The 18994-nt window shown below is 35.4% G+C and overlaps 1 protein-coding gene across 1 annotated transcript in view; it reads left to right on the top strand.

Annotated features, from left to right (window-relative positions):
- Nucleotides 1-18994, top strand: part of LOC115879645 (cryptochrome-1) — a 121967-nt gene that overhangs the window by 44991 nt on the left and 57982 nt on the right. Inside the window, exons 3-4 of the mRNA XM_030896543.1 lie at nucleotides 8342-8605; nucleotides 8660-8870. Coding sequence (XP_030752403.1) covers nucleotides 8342-8605; nucleotides 8660-8870 — 475 coding nt within the window. The remainder of the gene's footprint in view (nucleotides 1-8341; nucleotides 8606-8659; nucleotides 8871-18994) is intronic.

Below are 18994 nucleotides of genomic sequence, written 5' to 3'. Positions count from 1 at the left end.
GTGGCAAGTTGTCTTCTGGATGCTTTGCTGTTAGGGCAATTAGGGAAGAACTGGGTTCACAAGTGGCAAGGACGGCCTATTTGAGTTTGTTTGAGTCTCATCTCTGGGGTGTGGCGAATCAGGGTCTACTAAACATTCTTTATATTTTACAAAAAAAGCCGTGCGATTTATTGTAAATGTACCACATAACGAATCCTGTAGACAACACTTTAAAGTTCAAAAAATGCTTACTCTATCATCTCTTTTTATTCTGGAAACATCATCCCTTATTTTTAAAAATCGTAACAGACTACAGGGTCCTATACCCAATATTGTTACCCGCCAAACCCTGAATCTGCCCTTGCCACTTCCAAATAGCACCTTGGTCAAAAGATCTATAATATATGAGGGCCGAAAGGTCTTTAATCACAGAATATACACCATACAGAAGCGACAAAGAGCTTTGAATAGCATTGGTCAAATGGGAACTAATTGCGTGACGTCACGTTTGACATCCGTGCGCCTTGAACAGCATTTCACACTGAAAGAAAATTGTTAGATTTTAATAGAAAATGATAAAAGGCAGGTTTATTTAATTTTGAAAAACTAGACGGATTTAAATCAGTATTTTTATTTAGAATTAAAAATAAATAAATAATTATGGAATATATTTTTTAGTCTTTTATGCATAACATCTAGAAATAATTATACCTGTGGTCGTGAATTTTTTTTTGGTGTATAATTCTGTGACGTCACGTTTGACAGTTAACCAGCATTACCCCCTCCTAAAAATTTTGAAGCAAATCTCTTTGTCGCTTCTGTATGGTGTATATTTTGTGCTTTAATCATCTGCCGGTTGCTTTAAGATTGGTTAATTCCATAAAAACCTTCCGGAGGCTACTGAAAAAAGAACTTTTAAGTCGGGCATTTTACAGCGTTGACGAATTCTACCGGGACACCCTTGATATTAGTGTTTAGAATTTAGAATTTTTTTATCTTATATCTGTTCTGTATATTGTATGTTATTTTACTTAGTTGTTTTAACCTATTTTGCTGATTGTTCAATCTTATATTTACACAAATTTTTTGCTTTTTGTTTTTATTTTTACACGCATTTGTTTACTTTTCATAAAATTGTTTTTTTTATGTTAAGATTGCTGGCAATACATGTTTTAGGTTTAGATTTAGGAATATTATGCTTTGTTAACAAAAATGTATATATTTTTTAACAATAAAGTACTTTTGAATTGAATTGAATTATTTCCCGTTAAAAACCAATAGCAGCTGCGTTAAATCATCAATCTGACACTCGCGGTGTGGCAGATGCTGTCATAATATGGAAAAATCTTTTAAGAGTATTTGAAGAAGATGGCAATTTTAATTTATTGATAATAAAAGAGGTGGTAAAACGTTACAAACAAGCTATAACACCAGCCCATTTATTAGCAGTTATGTCCAAAGTCCAAAAGAAAAAAATATATTGTCTCCAGAAGAAAAGAAAACTGTTTTTGACTACATTTCAAATAGTTTCAACGATATAAATTTAATGCAAATTTTAATAAAAATAAATTCAAATGCTGAACCTTTTAGTGGTTTATTAATGTCTGGAAAGCTTTAGAAGTTAATACTACTGACTGGTGGGAGACAATATACAGGGTGGTCCGAACTGTATTCCGGAAACTTCGGCAGCCTATTCTGCAACTAAAAATAAGTAAAAAAGTTCGTATAAAGGTATGTCCTAAAATGCTTAACTTCGGAGATACAGGGTGTAGAAGTTTCATTTTTATTTAGATTTTTTCCAAACAATTTCTGAAGTAACGTGAATATTTGGATGAAAATTGGTGTCTGGAAGTTTTTTGGCATGAGAAATTTGATTATGATGTCAATATGCTTCCTATTTGTAGGGGGCGCCACCTACACGTGTTTCAACTGTTTTGAACAATAATAACTTTTCGTCCGTACCTGTATAAAACTATTTAGTTAAAAAATATACATTTCCGTGACTTTTTACGTAAAAAATGTCTCTTGGTAAAAATCGCTGCGATCAACCGTTCTCAAGATATTTAGAATGTAAATAGTCAATACATGCCATTATTGACGAAAAATAAACACGTTGAGTAGATAGTTATTTCACTGAAATAATAAATTTGGGGAATTTTTATTTTTTTTAAATTAATCATAAATTTTCCTGCAAAAAATGACGATAAAACAGTTTCTATTGAACTTTTAACACAAAAACATTTCAAATTTATGATTTCAGTCTAATAACTATTTAGTCAACAGGTTTAATTTATGTCAGTGATGACAGGTGTTGATAATTTCGATTCCAAATATCTGGAAAACCATTACTCGTAGCGATTTATACCAAGAGACCTTTTTCACGTAGAAAACGTCGTAAATGTATATTTTTTACTCAGTAGTTTTATACAGGTACGGACGAAAAGTTATTACTCTTCAAACCAGTGGAAAAATATGTATGTGGTGCCCTCTACTAGTAGGAGTCATATTGACATCAAAATCAAATTTCTCATGTCAAAAAACTTCCAGACACCAATTTCCATCCAAATGTTGACGTTACTTCACAAATTATTTGGAAAAAATCGAAATAAAAATGAAATTTCAACACCCTGTACCTTCGAAACTAAGCATTTTAGGACATATATTTATACAAACTTTTTTACTTATTTGTATCTGCAGAATATGCTGCCGAAGTTTCCGGAATACAGTTCGGACCACCCTGTATATATTCCATAAATGGGATAACAAAAGATGATTTACTGCTTATAAAAGAAATTTTAACTGCAATACCGTCCTCAGCCGGTGTAAGGTGAATATTTTTATGAAATCATTAAATATGAAAATATCGGCATAATATTTTTACTTTTATTTTATTTTGATTTGACTTAATTTTTTTCGTTAATACCATGTATCTAACTATTGTTTAATATTATGTATTATGTTTTTTGTTATTTTGTTGTTATAAATTATCTTTTTTTACTGTTTTCTTTGTTAAAATGTTATTAACTATTAAGTAATGTTATTAATAAATTTGCATTTTAGAACAACCCAACCAAACCAAACCAAACCAAACCTAACCATTTTATTAATATTGGCTGATGCCTTTTAATAAATATTTACTGCTGTAAGTTTACAAGAATTGTTACTTAAAATTATTATTATTAACTAAAATTATTGTTAATGGACCCAAAAACAAAAAATCGATTTAAATTAAAAAAAATCTGATTTAAATCAAAAAAATTTGATTTTTTTGATTTTTTTTAACAAATCATGATTTTTACCAACCCTGCTAAAAATTATAGTAGTAGGCTAGGAAACAAAAAGAGGTAAATTGGTTACGTCAAAATATCAAAACCTTTAAGTTCAGTTTTCAAGCATCCGAATTTCGGGCATTTTCTTTCATTTCTTTCATTTCGGGTAAAAAATGACGTCATAAATATACGTGTTTATGTAACATTATCGTCCATCCATATAATTTTTACGAATTTCTTGGTTAATTAACGTAGGTAGTTCTCAGACCAAAATGTCCGAAAGTCGGACAATCAATAATTATATTAAAATGTTTAGAAATTTTGTGCCGCCATATTGCTTTTAATAGAAAACGGCCGAATTTCGAATGGCCGAAAACTAGAGGTTTATTTCATGTAATGTCATTTAGATATTAATCCAAGTTTGTGTTTGATTTCACTTGTTTTCGTGTTTTACCTATTGTTTCTGTTATTTATTATTATTTTATAAAGTTTACGTCGTTTGATTCGCTTTTCATATAGCACCGAAGTTGCGAATCTTAACAATATGCACTACTGGTTCAAATCTGCCCTTGATGCTAGTAGTTCAGCACCAAGACCGTTGGTCGGTAAATGTTTAGGCAGGAATTCTAGGATTGGACTTTTTGGCGAATTATTGGACTTTTTTAATTATCTGAATGAAATGAACTATCCACAATTTCTAAGAGATGAATTGCCAATTTTGTTAGGGGATCCATCATGATGAAATTGCATTTGTTGCAATTTCATCGCATGAATGCAGTTGTGTAGTTGGTGCAGTTGGGCCGCTTATTTTTGCTATGAATGTGTGGGGCTTCTTGGATACCACTTAAGTTAGTGGTATCCAAGAAGCCCTAGTAGATAGAGACGCTGGAGCGGCATATTTCCATGGCCAGCTAGGTCATCGGATTTAATACGCCTGGGTTTTAATTTATGGGGTCGAATCAAGAACGAATATGGAGAAATAACAATTAAATGGTCTCTTCTTCTTCGAGTGCCATGTCCTCAACGAACGTTGGCTATCATATTGGCTATTATAATTTTGTTGGCAGCAGCCCTAAAGAGTGCTGCACTTGATTTTTGGAACCAATCCCGCAAATTTCGAAGCCACGATGTGCGTCTACGACCAGGTCCTCTCTTACCCTCTATTTTACCTTGCATAATCAAATGAGGACGTTGTATCGTTCAGGGTGTCGAATAACGTGCGCAAAATATTCTAACTTCCGGATCTTGATGTTTTTATTTATTTCGGGTTGTTTGGACAAGCGACTCAAAACTTCCTCATTACGAACCTTGTCAACCCAACTTATCCGCAACAATCTCCTATACACCCACATTTCAAAAGCCTGGAGTTTCTTTAGCAATGTCTCTGTGAGTGTCCAACTTTCCGCCCCATAAAGTAAAGTGGAAAATATGTAGCATCTTGTAAGTCTTAACTTTAGTTCTATGTTAATATTTCGACTACATAACACTTTCTTCATCCGATAGAATACCGATCTAGCTTTCTCTATACGTTGCTTGATTTCCTTGCTCATATCCCAATCGTTATTAATGTTAGAGCCCAAGTAGGTGATATTATCAACTTGCTCAAGGTCGACTCCATAAGCTGTTATTGGTATCGGATTTATAGGATGTTTACTAACGGTCATAAGCTTAGTCTTTTGAGTGTTAAGTTTTAACCCATACTCATCGCATGTACTTGTAACTCTATCCAACAGCAACTGCAGTTCTTCCGGACTACTGGCTAACAAAACGGTATCGTCAGCATATTTTAAGTTGTTGACATTAACTCCATTCACTTTGACACCGCCATCGATTTCCTCGAGCGCCTCCCTGAAGATGAATTCAGAGTAAAGATTAAAAAGTAGTGGCGACATAATGCATCCCTGTCGCACACCTCTACGGATTGCTATTGTTTCCGAGGTATTTTTGCCAATTTTAACACTTGCCTGCTGATTCCAATAAAGGTTTCTAATTATTTGGAGATCCTTATCATCAATGCCCACTTCCCGTAAAATCGCAACCAATTTATCATGTTTTACCCTGTCAAATGCTTTTTCGAAATCAATAAAGCACATAAAGACAGGGTGATCGACATCTCTGCATCTTTGAACAAGGACTTGGATGCAAAAAAGTGCTTCTCTAGTTCCAAGATTGTTGCGGAATCCGAACTGTGTCTCGCTAATTTGTTCCTCTATTTTGGCATATACTCTTGAATGTATAATTCGAAGGAAAATTTTTAGGACGTGGCTCATTAAACTGATAGTTCTGTAATCAGAGCACTTCCTAGAGTTTCCCTTTTTGGGGATCATTACGAATGTTGACTTGATCCAGTCAGTTGGTATAACTCCGGATTCGTATATTTTGTTAAAAAGCGATAGTAGCGACTGTTTTCCTTTAATATCGAGACATTTGAGTATTTCCGATGGTATTTCATCCGGACCCGTTGCCTTTCTATTTTTTGCTGTTTTTATAGCCTTCTCTAGTTCACCCATTGTTATCATAGGGCCTGTATTACATTGTTGTATCACATTTTCTATTCTCTCGTCATCAAACAATTCTTCGATGTACTCTTTCCATCTTCTCAGTTTATCAATGTCATTTACAATGAGATTACCATCCTTGTCAACAAGGTTATGAGTTCTGTTGGTATTCACACCCGTTAACTCTTTAACCCTCTTATGTAAGTTGAAGGTATCATGTCTCTTCTGTAACTCTTCAACCTCCTTACATTGATTCACAAACCATGCCTCTTTTGCCGCTCGTATTTTCTTCCGAATTTCTTTATTAATAAGTTGGTACTTTTGTTGGTCTTGATTTTTAAATGATCTTCTTTCCTCCATTAGGTGCAGAATATCGTCATTCATCCAATTCTGTTTCTTCTGTTGGGCTATAGGTATATTAGATGTTGTTTCTGATACTATATTTTTAAACTTATTCCAGTGGTCTTCAATGTTGCAGTCAAGTATTTTTTCCTCACACTTATTTTCCAGAGTGTTCATAATTACCTCGTGATTGTCCCGTATATAGTCGACATTTAACTTTTTTGACGGTTGTTTTCTTTCGACTTTCTTTAATCTGAGCTTGAACCTCGCTACTAGGAGGACATGATCTGAAGGGACATCGGCTCCAGGAAAAGTTTTGACTGCCTGTACTGAGTTTCGGTAACGTTCATTGATGGTGATATAGTCAATCTGATTTCTGACAGGTTTCTCTGGACTATCTGATGGATGTTTCCAAGTATAGAGCCTTCTCTTCGGGAGTTTGTAGAAGGTGTTCATAATACACAAATTATTATCCCTGCAGAATTCAACAAATCGGTCTCCTCTCTCATTACGTATACCGAGTCCAAAGTCACCTACGACCTTATCCTCTCTACCTTGGCCAACTTTGGCGTTGAGGTCTCCCATAATAATGGTAATATCTTTCTTCTTGATTTTGTCAGTGACGCTCTTGATGGTATCGTAGAATTTTTCAATTTCCTCCTCGTCACTGACTGAGGTTGGTGCATATACTTGAATAAGGTTGATGTCAACAGGTCTCGAGTTCAGTTGTAACATAATGACCCTATCAGAAACGTAACACACGGATTTAACGCACTTCTCGACATGTTTGGAAACTATAAAAGCAACACCATTGATATGATAGTTACTGTCCTCTCCTGAGTAGTACACAGTATGTTCTTCTATGTTGCATTTACCGGAGTTTGGCCAGCGCATTTCACTAACCCCTAGGATCGGGATATCGAGTCTTTTCATCTCCTGTATTGTGTTATGGGTTTTTCCTGCTTCGTATAGACTACGTAGGTCCAAGTACCTATCTTAAGTTTGAATTTAAGGTCAATTGTGGCCGAACGGGAGATTCTTCGCACCCCTGCCCCATTTAAGGGGCGCCCGTACTCGGGGCCGTTTTTTAATTCTTCAGCCATAATGATAATCCTGGGGAAAGGTCTCATACATCAGGTAGTTTCCCGTTGCTTTCCTGATGCGTAAGTTCAGCCGCCCACTATGGATCAGACGCTGTTGGCAGCCGCCCACTCTGGGTCAGACGCTGCACCGTTGTGGTCTTTCTTAGCTTCACCTTCGTCACTTCGAGACCTTACCGGCAAGGGTGGCCCTACCAGTAGCTACGCTACCGCCGGCATCGCTCCCTGGACATTGAAGGTTACTGAGCCCCACTCACCACGTCAAGGTGAAAGACCCCGAGGGGTCTTTCACTTAAAGGAATAAAACCTACAAACCGAAAGGATTAAAACCTACAATTAAATGGTATTAAAATGAAACTAAAATATATGTTTTGATTTTTTGACGTAACCAATTTACCTCTTTTTGTTTCCTAGCCTACTACTATAATTTCTAGACCATATAATCCTAAGCGGCAGCCTAACATAATTTGTTCTCTTAATATCTCCGGTTAGAGAGAAGGTAGAAAGTTGCGGTTTGCGCTGATATTTTGGAAATGTTGTGCTCTATTTAACTGTGTAAAGAGAAATATAGCCTCCCATTTATTTTTTTTATGCAAAGGCGCAATATCTGTTATGATATCAAATAGCGCCCTCTAGCTACCACGAAAAAAATTATGGAAATAAAATTTATACTGGGAATCATTAAGGAAGAAAAACTCTTTTAAACGAGCCCTAGTTTGTTTAAATCGGGTAACCTAAACCACAGTTATCGTTATTTTAATAAAAGCAAATTTAACCTTCCCCCACCACTTTATTTTATGAGATAGAGCAAAATACTCTATATCAAAAAAATTACAAATTTCTCGATGTTTATAATAGTAATATTTAAAATACCTGTTCACCTGCATATTTTTGAGAAAAACCTTGTTTCTGATTGGCTATCAGAGGAGCGCCCTCTAGCGGACATTTTTCGAACTTGAAAATAATTTCCAGCCATTTCTCTTGGTCGATTTACTTATTATAATTTTTTCCCCAAAGTTATAGGATAAGTAGTTTCTGAGATACAGCCGGCGTCCATTCTTAGTTGGCCACCAGGTACTACGAAAATAAGACTAAACGTTATTTTTTTACTTTTTATTAAAACTACTATGAGTTAAATCTCTATTACTTATAGATTCCTTCTTCAATGTTTAGAAGATCTGGATCGTAACCTGAGGAAATTAAATTCACGTCTATTTGTTATTAGAGGTCAGCCGGCTGACACCTTACCTAAACTGTTTAAGGAGTGGGGTACTACTGCTTTAACTTTTGAAGAGGACCCCGAACCTTTCGGAAGAGTACGTGACCATAACATTACAGCGTTATGTAAAGAGCTTGGTATTTCTGTAGTTCAAAAAGTATCGCACACTTTATATCATTTGCAACATATCATAGACAGGTAAATTATAAAAAAATGATATTATATTATGTCTAAAATTATATTCTCTTCTAGAAACGGAGGTAAAGCGCCGCTTACTTACCACCAATTTTTAGCAGTTATAGCATGCATCGGTTTGCCACCACAACCAGAACAACCCGTAACACCAAAAACAGTCGATGGAGCTCAAACGCCATTATCAGATGATCACGATGAAAAATTTGGTGTTCCAACCTTGGAAGAACTTGGTTTTGATACGAAAGGATTAAAACCGTTAGTTTGGCCGGTAATTAATTATATGTTTATTTTTTGGAGTAGTTTTCAATTGCGACATTTCCGTAGTCCCGAAGTACGTCGACCTTTAAATAAAAAGATGAAGGAAGGAGTATAATACTATTAATGTATTTATGCATGATGGACGGCTTGAGAGTTCTCAGTTCTGTTCAGGGGTGGATGGGGAAGTGGAAACCGGCTCGGGAATAACAGGCAACCGGCCCAAATTCACAAAAACAAAATGACCATAACGAAGAAACATATTTATATTTATTAATATACCGGGTGTCCCAGAAATAAGTGCAAGTATTTTAACTGATATATTTCGGCCTCTTCGGTTCTTTTTTGCGAAAATTTGGAATTTCTTGAAAAAAATTTTGGAAATCTTTTTTAGTTTTAAGTTAAAAAAACATAATTTCTTGATAATCTGGCAACATAGGTAGTAGATTAATTTTACATGAAAGAAAATCCAGAAAACATCCAGTAGTTCTGAAAATTTAAGCAAAAAAGCATTTTTTGTTTAAATTTTCAAAGTAAAATAACTCGGTTATTTTGGACTTACTTGAAAAACGGTAAACGTTTCTTTTGACCAAATCTACCCCCCTTAAAATACTTCCACTTATTTCTGGGACACCCTGGGTAAGGGTCAAATAACCCTAAGTAAGGGTGATTTTCGCTAGGGCGAAAAAATCTCTTTTGCCTCCGATTTTTTAAAATATTGAAATTGTCTTGCTCAACATTTTTATAAAGATCAATATCGGGCCGGACATCCTGAATTTTTACTAGAAAATTGCTCAGTTTCACATGGTTCTACTGTTTTATTTCCATTATCGATAATTTGATCTTGAATATGCTACGATTTTGAAAAACTTTAAGACTTCCTGATTCATTCAGTTCAGCTGGCCCAATCCTCTGTGAAATACATTATTTTTAGCTTTTCAGGTATATACTTTTTTACAGATTGTAGAAAGATTTTTTTTTCTGGTACACGAGCAGCCTCGTCATGTATACGTGTTTTAATTTTGGTATATTTCTCATCACGTAACTTTTCCTCGTTTCTACATTTGGCATCTTGTATGATAATGCCATGACTCAAACGAAAAAAAACCTAAGCCATACCTAAGCAGTGGATATAAATGTGTTCTGAGATAGATGCTATGTTACGATCTGTAATAAGAATATTTGGATTTTGGAGACATATTGATATTTTATTATCTAATCTAGTTTAAACCTCATTTAACTCTTCTCTGCTGTCTCACTAATTTTTAGTAAAATTATTCTAGCAAAATTTTAACAACAACTTAGACTTAAATTTTAGTTCTCAGACTTGGCTTTTAGTCCGTCCCCAATTCAAATCAGGCTTAGAAATGCCATCTTCGTGTTTTTTCTGTCAACCGCAGAGTTCGCGTCAAATTCGCCTACCTTTTTACTCAGAGGAGATCGAAAAGTATTGCACCGAGGCCCCCAGTTGTCAAGCTACGTACCTTATTCCTAGTATACACTTACATATAGAGACTATTTAGATGATATTCACTCTTTTCTGCTGTACGCCTGCCGGAGTCTTTATTAGTTATTAATAAAAGAATAGTGGTAAAACTATACAGAATGAGTCTTAAAATAAGTGCAAATATTTTTAGGGGTGGTATATTTCGACCCCAGGAACACGTCTATGAAGTTTTTTTTGCAAAAAAAAAAGATGTTGAAAATCGTGCTTTTTTTTTAATTTTTCCTGTATAGTTTAAAAATTTTTTTAGAACTTCCTGTTCACCGCAAATTTTCCCACGGTATAGTTTCTTAATCTTTGATATTACGGCACAAAAAGAGATGCAAATACAGAAAAATTTCGGTGGCAAATTTTTTAAAAAATAAATCAGTTTTTTTAAATATTTCAAACTTTAATAACTCGGTTATTTTTGGACTTATTTGAAACATGGTAAAGAGTCTTTTATTCATATCTACCAGCCCTGAAAATATTTGTACAAAGCAGCACAAATAAGGTGCACTTATAGACTCACCTTGTATAATAAAACATTTCAAATGGAACAACAAACAATAGATGTTTATTAAAATTATAAGTGTCACAGAGAAAGACATCTAACAATAGTTATTTTACAAATTGGAGTTATGCTTAAAAGCAACTGACGATTATATTGATGCAAATTGATTAGTTAGTTAGGCAGTCACTAAGAATCTCACGTAACTTTAGTTAGAAGATTAATTTTTGATAAATCAATCTTTTTTTGAGCTCTTATCGGGACCGGCCCACCGGGAATTTTCCCGTTTTCCCATATGGCCCATCCACCCCTGGTTCTGTTTGACGTTTCAATTCAAAAATTTGAATTTGATTTGATTTTATGCATTTGTTATTCTTTAGTGAGCTTATTTTATGATGTTTATCCCTCAACTGGTATGGTGGGGTCAAAAATGATCCCAAATTATTTTGCGGCTTAACGCCCGGACATACGAGTTGTGCGTTGCGCCTTTACGTATTCTCGTAGAGCTACGTTGCTTATAAAATGCTTAGGGAGAAAATCACTTTGCTCTTGAAGTTCATACGGTACAGACGCGTCGGGTCTTTTTTGACCCCACCATACCAGTAACGTTGTATTTTATTTCAAGTACTTAGTGTAAAAATGTCGAGACCGTGGACTGAAGACGACTTAGAAAGAATAGCAAATAATTTGTCTGATATAAGTGATGTTGGGGAGAGATGAAGATCTAAGTGACGTAGACGTTCAAAGTGAACATTCGCTACATGAGACAGATTCTGAACTTGAGGAAAAGGATGACGAATTACCCATAGATGAAGATCGGGGTTACTTTTATGGACGTAATCGATACAAGTGGTCTAAGGTACACCCGGCAAGCTCACGAACCCGAGTAGAAAATATTGTCATCCAGTTACCTGGTTGGAAAGGTGCTGGACATAGTGACGGGATATGATGCTTGGTGTCTATTATTCACCGACGACATATTAGAAATTATTCTAGAACATACCAACTCAAAAATTACAGAGCTAAGTGCAGGCTATGTGCCAACAGCTTACTTCACGGCCCACATGGATAAAATCGAACTAAAAGCGTTTATTGGTTTACTTTATTTATCAGGAATCTTTAAATCCTCGCATGAAGATGCAGAAAGTCTGTGGGCTACGGACGCTACAAGCCGTGATATCTTCAGGCTGACAATGTCCTGGAAAAGGTTTCTTTTTCTTTTAAGTGCTATCCGCTTTGACGACGCAGCAACTAGGGAGCAGAGAAAAAGAAACGGTGATCGATTAGCGGCAGTTTCCGAAGTGTTCCAGAAATGTATTTCGAATTGCAGAGACAGTTAGGGGAGAGTCGGCTAAGATGACGCAGTTGGAAAGATGACGCATGTTAACATTTCGGTCACGCCGTGTTTATAAACTAATTTTTCCATCCACGTGTGCCTATTAGGTAAACAGAACCGCGCCTATGAAGTTAGCAGCGAGTCGGATGTCAATCAGTCTTTATATGGCCGCCAAAGTGTGAAGGACGTCAGGTGCTGTAAAAATTACTTCAAAAACTATTCGGTGTAAACGTTTTGTCTGTCATAGAAACTTACTTTTTCTTAGTAACGTAAGTAGTCTAGATCATGACTATCAGCTTAAGCTTTTAGAACTAGTGATAAATTATATGAAAAGTAGATTCGGCCATTTTTTTTCGTCCGTTGCAAATTGGCTAAGATGACGCTTGACGAAGTGGCAAAGATGACGCGCGTCATCTTTACCTCACTTGCGTCATCTTTGCCTACAAATGCTTTTTGTTCATAACTAAAGATTTGTTATGAGTGGTATTTCTTTCAGATGGGTAAATACAAACGAAAAACTGAAAGACGGTCATTTACTGAAGAAGCTCTTACTTCTGCACTTAATGCTATAGAACAAGGTCGTAAAATTCGTGAGGTAGCTAAAAGTTTCGATATCCACGAAGCAACTCTAAGACGTCGTGCTAAAATTAGGAAGAATATTTTAGAAAGCAAGTCTGACTCACTTGGGCGAGCCCCAGTATTTTCAAGAACACAAGAACGAGAAATCTCTGATCATATTAAACATCTTGCTAAATTATTTTTTGGAATAACTGCTATAGAACTCCGACAAGCTGCTTATAAATATGCTGAGATGAAAAATATTAAACACAATTTTAACCGTGAACAAGGTTTAGAAATTTTCTAAAGAGAAATCCAGATATTTCGTTGAGGAAGTCAGAGGCTACAAGTGTAAACAGAGTATCAGCTTTTAATAAAAGAGAAGTTAGTAATTTTTTCGCCAACTTGGAACAAATTCAAAATAAATATCATTTTGGTCCTGATCGAATGTATAACGTCGACGAAACAGGATGCTCTACAACCCCAAAGGAAGTAAGCAAAAGACTAGCACCTAAAAGTATTAAACAATTCGGTTCTATTTGTTCTTGGGAACGCGGAAAAAATATTACGGTTATTTGTGCCGTGAATGCTACAGGTAGTTTTGTGCCGCCATTATTTATTTTCCCGAGGTTAAGAATGAGCCCTCAGTTGGAAAGGAATGGGCCATGTGGAGCAATTTATACCTGCACAAAAAATGGATGGAGCAATGAACAAGTTTTCATGATGTGGCTTAAATACTTTCAGGCGAAAGTATCATCTTCTGTTGATAATCCAGTTCTATTGGTATTAGACAACCATACGAGCCATATATCCTTATCGATTTGCGAATTTTGCAAAAGTCACGGGATAGTTACGGTCAGCATTCCACCTCATACTTCGCACAAGTTGCAGCCGCTCGATCTGACTTTTTTTGCGCCTCTGAAGAACGCTTACAGTAAGCAATGCAACTTATTTTTGAAAAGTAAAATTAGCGATGAGCAAAAAGAAAATAAATTGACGCCTTACGATGTTGCCGAAATTTTCAGGCTAGCATATGAACAGGTTGCAAACGTGGAAAAGGGAGTTTCCGGTTTTTCTGCTTCTGGAATATTTCCACTAAATCCAGAAAAATTCACCGAAGACGACTTCACTCCAGCTGAGAGCTTCAATTCTGGCTCTCAGGAAGAAAATCTGTATGGTTCACCACAACGTAATGGGACACCTTTTACTGCACCCCTAGTGCAAAGAAAATCACCCCAACCCTCTACTAGTAGGCAGTCACCGCCCCCAGACGAACAATTATTATATTTCGACCCAGAGCCTATCACCGTTGCACAAGTTTTGCCTATTCCAAAGGCAAAGGGAACTACTATTAGGAAGAATATGCGAGAAAAACAACATTGACAGATAATAACGAGCACCCCCTTTAAAGATGATTTGGAGAATAAAGAACAAAAAAAGAATGAAAAATCAAGAAATGCTGCAAAGAAAAATATTGCCAAAAAAAGTAGGAAAACAAACAAGAAGCTCAAAAGAAAAAGAACAAAGCTACCGGACAGTGATAGTGAGACGAGCAGTTTTGATGAAAAAGAAATTGGCGACGATGACGATCTAGATAACATGAGCGATGTTTCGGAGCACGAAAAATGTGTCATTTGTGGAGATATCGGAAAGAACAGAGAAATGTGGTTTAGATGCACGATTTGCGGTTACTGGGCACACATGGCGTGCACTGACTGCGATTCCGACGAAGGCTTTGTTTGCGATAGCTGCAGATCCTGAGTTATTTAATAATTTCTCGGATTTTATGTTATTTTGTGTTGTTTATTTCGATTATATCATTTGCATTATAGATGCCATTTATGATAATAAGTTTTTTATGTTGGTTTTGACGTTAATTATGTCATCTTACTTTTTTAACTCAACTGATGTTATCTTAATTACATTATATTATATTTGTTTTGAAATTTAAATAAAATACATATACCATTAAGCAATATTTGAGGCTGTTATTAATAATAAATATATTTCATTAATTAAATTATGATTATTTGATTTTGTTTCTTGTTATTAAATGCGTCATCTGACCCTTACCTACTGGATAAGATGACACAGTGTTACTTTTTATGGAATTAGAAATTGCCTCTTTTTAATAAAGTATTAAATTGATTTTAATAAGTACAATAATAAATATCGCTCCGAACTTTCTATTGCTCACTAATTCGCTTTTCTATCTTTAATAGCTACAAATATACAAGTCTTTGCCCTTAAGTGCGTCATCTTCGCCCACTCTCCCCTATAGTCCGTACATGTATACAACCGTTGATGATATGCTGGTAGGATTTAGAGGTAAATGTAGATTCCGTGTTTACTTGAAAAATAAACGTCAAAAGTATGGAATAAAAATAATGTGTTTGTGCGATGCAAGAACGCACTATTTGATCAACGCCTTTGTTTATACAGGCAAAAACGAAAATATTGCTAATCCAAAAAACTTTCAGTTCCTACATTGAATGTTCTAGAACTGGTGTCTCCCATCGTCGGTACTAAAAGAAATGTCACCGGAGATAACTCGTTTTCGCCAATAGAACTTTTAGAAGAACTTCGACAACGTAATTTGACTTTTGTCGGAACTCTAAGAAAAAACAAAAGAGAAACACCTCCTCAATGTATGCCCAGTAAAACACGTGAAGTTAATTCCTCCTTATTTGGGTTTACAAAAAATAACACTATTGTGTCATTTGTATCGAATAAAAATAAATGTGTCAATCTAGTTTCCACACTTCATCATGACAGTACGGTTACGGTGAAACAAATAAACCCGAAATCATAAACTTTTATAACTCTTCTAATGGAGGTGTTGACTCCTTGGATCAGAAGTGCGCGGTTTTTTCCTGCAATCGAAGAACCCGCCGCTGGCCTTTAGCCATATTTTATGCTCTTTTGAATATCGCTGGTGCCAATAGTCATGTCTTGTTCTTATTTGCAAATCCAACTATGGAAATATGTAGGAAAAAATGTCAATTGGAATGACCCGGATTGAAGAACACATCAGAAGGTGCTACGAAAATCCACGTATTTCGCGTGAAATCCGAAAATAAAAATAAAGAGCTACTGAAAATTCCTGATGAACAATCTGTCGAGCAGCCACATCCAGCAAAAAGACGAAGATGCAAAGAATGTCCCAGAAATATCGACAAAAAGTACTCTAAAATATATATAACATGCAAAAATACATTTTGCCCTACACATTTGGTTCAAAAAAACTATTGTAATTCATGTGGCCAAAGAGTCTTATTTATACACCCAATATTAGAGAGTTTTATTTATACACCCAATATTTTGCTACTTGTTAGTTTTTTTTCTATTTACAGCTTATAATAGCTGTGTCTTTCATTTATTATGTAGTTTGGAAGTCTTAGTGTTGATGCGTAACGTGATTTCGTTAATTTTAGAGAAATATGATTTTGTTTTTTTTTATTAAAAATTTAAGGTTTATAAAAAATCATTTTAGAATATATTTTTTATTATAGTTACGAATGTCTTTTATAATCAAATAAATTTGAGTTATAGCTTATTTATTGTTGTTCATTAATCTGTAATGCAATATTCAATAAAAATTCTCCCTCGCCCTAAAAAAGGGAGGGGTCAAAAAAGACCCCACCATACCAGTTAAGTGACCCAAAAAGCACCATACCAGTTGAGGGTTATTATTGTTTATTATTTTATTTATTCTATGAATAGAGGTAGTATATCTTGAACGAAATTGTGTCAGAACTATTCCGATTGATCATAAAATAGATTATTGTGCAGCGTGCGTTCGACCTCGTCAAAAATCGATCGAAAAAATGAAATAACTTCACTGGAAAATGACTATACAAGGTGGTCCGAATTATATTCAGGAAATTTCGGCTGCATATTCTGCAGATAAAAATAAAATTCGCAAAGAAGTTTTTTGACTTCCCCCCTTTTATTAACATATTGAATTGAAATAACACGCTGAGACTTTTCTGTATGGTCTGCTTGGACGGAATAAAACAACGCGCTTTTTATTTCGGATTCTATTAGTTTTGTAGCGTGTTCTGAAATACAACCAGTTATATAATTTTGAATAGTCTTGAAGAAGCCCGAAAAATGTTTCTTATTTGCTGTAAATGTTTTTTGAATTTCCATATAAAAGTTTTAAATACTACGTATAATGAATCATATGAAATATCGGGACGAAAAATATCCCTTTAACGCCTATCGAGCTCCCGCGACTTCATGCAAATTGCAAAGGCGACCGGAGATTTCGCCTAAGCTCCGCCTATACGATACAACTCCGACTTACGCCGCATCGCTACCGCACGATGAGCTAGAAAGGGACAGAAGCATACAGAAGACTGCCGTACGTCGTGCATCGACTCTGATAACAGGCGATATAGAAATCGTCGAACAAGGGCGTGTGCAATATGCAGTATTTCTTTTGGTTGGAGACTCCTCGAGAGCATAAACTAAGGACTAAGCTTAACAGGTCTCTGCTTGTCAGCAGTAATAGAAAAAAGAGATTAATATCAGCACGAAGAAAGCTGTATCAGATGGAATATTGAGATATACTTGCTAAATTAGAAGGATCACATGAACTGTACCTACGGCAATTAAAAAAGGCTAATAGACAGGCATTACCAAAACAGTACTGAAGAATTAAAGGTTTTTGCGCTGACTTTGTATTACTATTCCCTTGCAGCATATAATTTTGTCAGAAGAGAATTTAAACTTGATTGCCACATACACAACACTATCTAGATGGTATCAGAGTATTGATGGAAATCCAGGATTTACCAGTGAATCATTTGAAGTCTTACGTTTAAAGACCTCAGGGGAGGAACAAATATTATATTGCAGCCTGATTATTGATGAACTTTCAATTCGACAGCATGAAGAGTGGATGCCGTCGCAACAAAGAGGTTATGGTTATGTGGAGATGGGCACGGGAGCAAAGGAAGATACTCTTGTTAAAGATGCATCGGTGTTCCTTCTCAAGCTCTAAATGCTATTAGCGGAAGCTGGAAGATTCCTGTAGCGTATTTTTTTTTATTTCTGACATTTTAGGAGATCAAAAGAAAGGATTGATTTTCCAGTGCCTTGACAAATGTCAAGAAGTCGGTGTGCAAGTGGTTAATTTATCTTGCGATGGATCCACTGTAAACTTAACTATGACCAATCGATTAGGATGTACCATGGATCACAGAACTTTGAAGACAACTTTTAATCACTCTTCAAATAATGAAGATGTAGCTTTCTTTTTAGTTCATTCACATATGGCGAAACTAATCAGGAACACACTTGGGTGAAAAAGATTCATTCATTGATGGTACAAATGAAATAATTTCATGGCATTATATTAAGGAAGTTCATATGTTGTAACAAAAGGAATCGTTTCATTTAGGTAACAAACTTCGTTTGGTAAACAAAAAATGAGAGTTAGACTTGCTACTAAGTGTTTAGCGAGAGTGTTGCAATGAGCATTAACACTTTGTGAAAATGAAATGCACATGCAACAATTCGACAGTATGAAGAGTGGATGCCATCGCAACAAAGGGGTTATGGTTATGTGGAGATGGGCACAGGAGCAAAGGAAGATACTCTTGCTAAAGATGCATCAGTGTTCCTTCTCAATGCTATTAGCGGAAGCTGGAAGATTCCTGTAGCGTATTTTTTATTTCTGGCATTTTAGGAGATCAAAAGAAAGGGCTGATTTTCCATTGCCTTGACAAATGTCAAGAAGTCGGTGTGCAAGTGGTTAATTTATCTTGCGATGGATCCACTGTAAACTTAACTATGGCCAATCGATTAGGATGTACCATGGATCACAGAACTATGAAGACAACTTTTAATCACCCTTCAAATAATGAAGATGTAGCTTTCTTTTTAGTTCATTCACATATGGCGAAACTAATCAGGAACACACTTGGGTGAAAAAGGTTCATTCATTGATGGTACAAATGAATTAATTTCATGGCATTATATTAAGGAACTTCATATGTTGTAACAAAAGGAATCGTTTCATTTAGGTAACAAACTTCGTTTGGTAAACAAAAAATGAGAGTTAGACTTGCTACACAAGTGTTTAGTGGGAGCGTTGCAGCAGCATTAACACTTTGTGAAAATGAAATGCACATGGAACAATTTGTTGGTTGTGCTAGATTTATTTTGCTAGATTTATTTTGCTGATAACTAATCTATTTGATATTTTGAACTCTAAAAGTTTATTACATTATGGTTATAAAA

Source organism: Sitophilus oryzae, unplaced genomic scaffold, assembly GCF_002938485.1.
Source record: "Sitophilus oryzae breed Bouriz unplaced genomic scaffold, Soryzae_2.0 scaffold_1582_pilon_pilon, whole genome shotgun sequence".
In the NCBI taxonomy this organism is placed as follows: domain Eukaryota; kingdom Metazoa; phylum Arthropoda; class Insecta; order Coleoptera; family Curculionidae; genus Sitophilus; species Sitophilus oryzae.
This window is presented reverse-complemented; position numbering and strand designations above follow the sequence as displayed.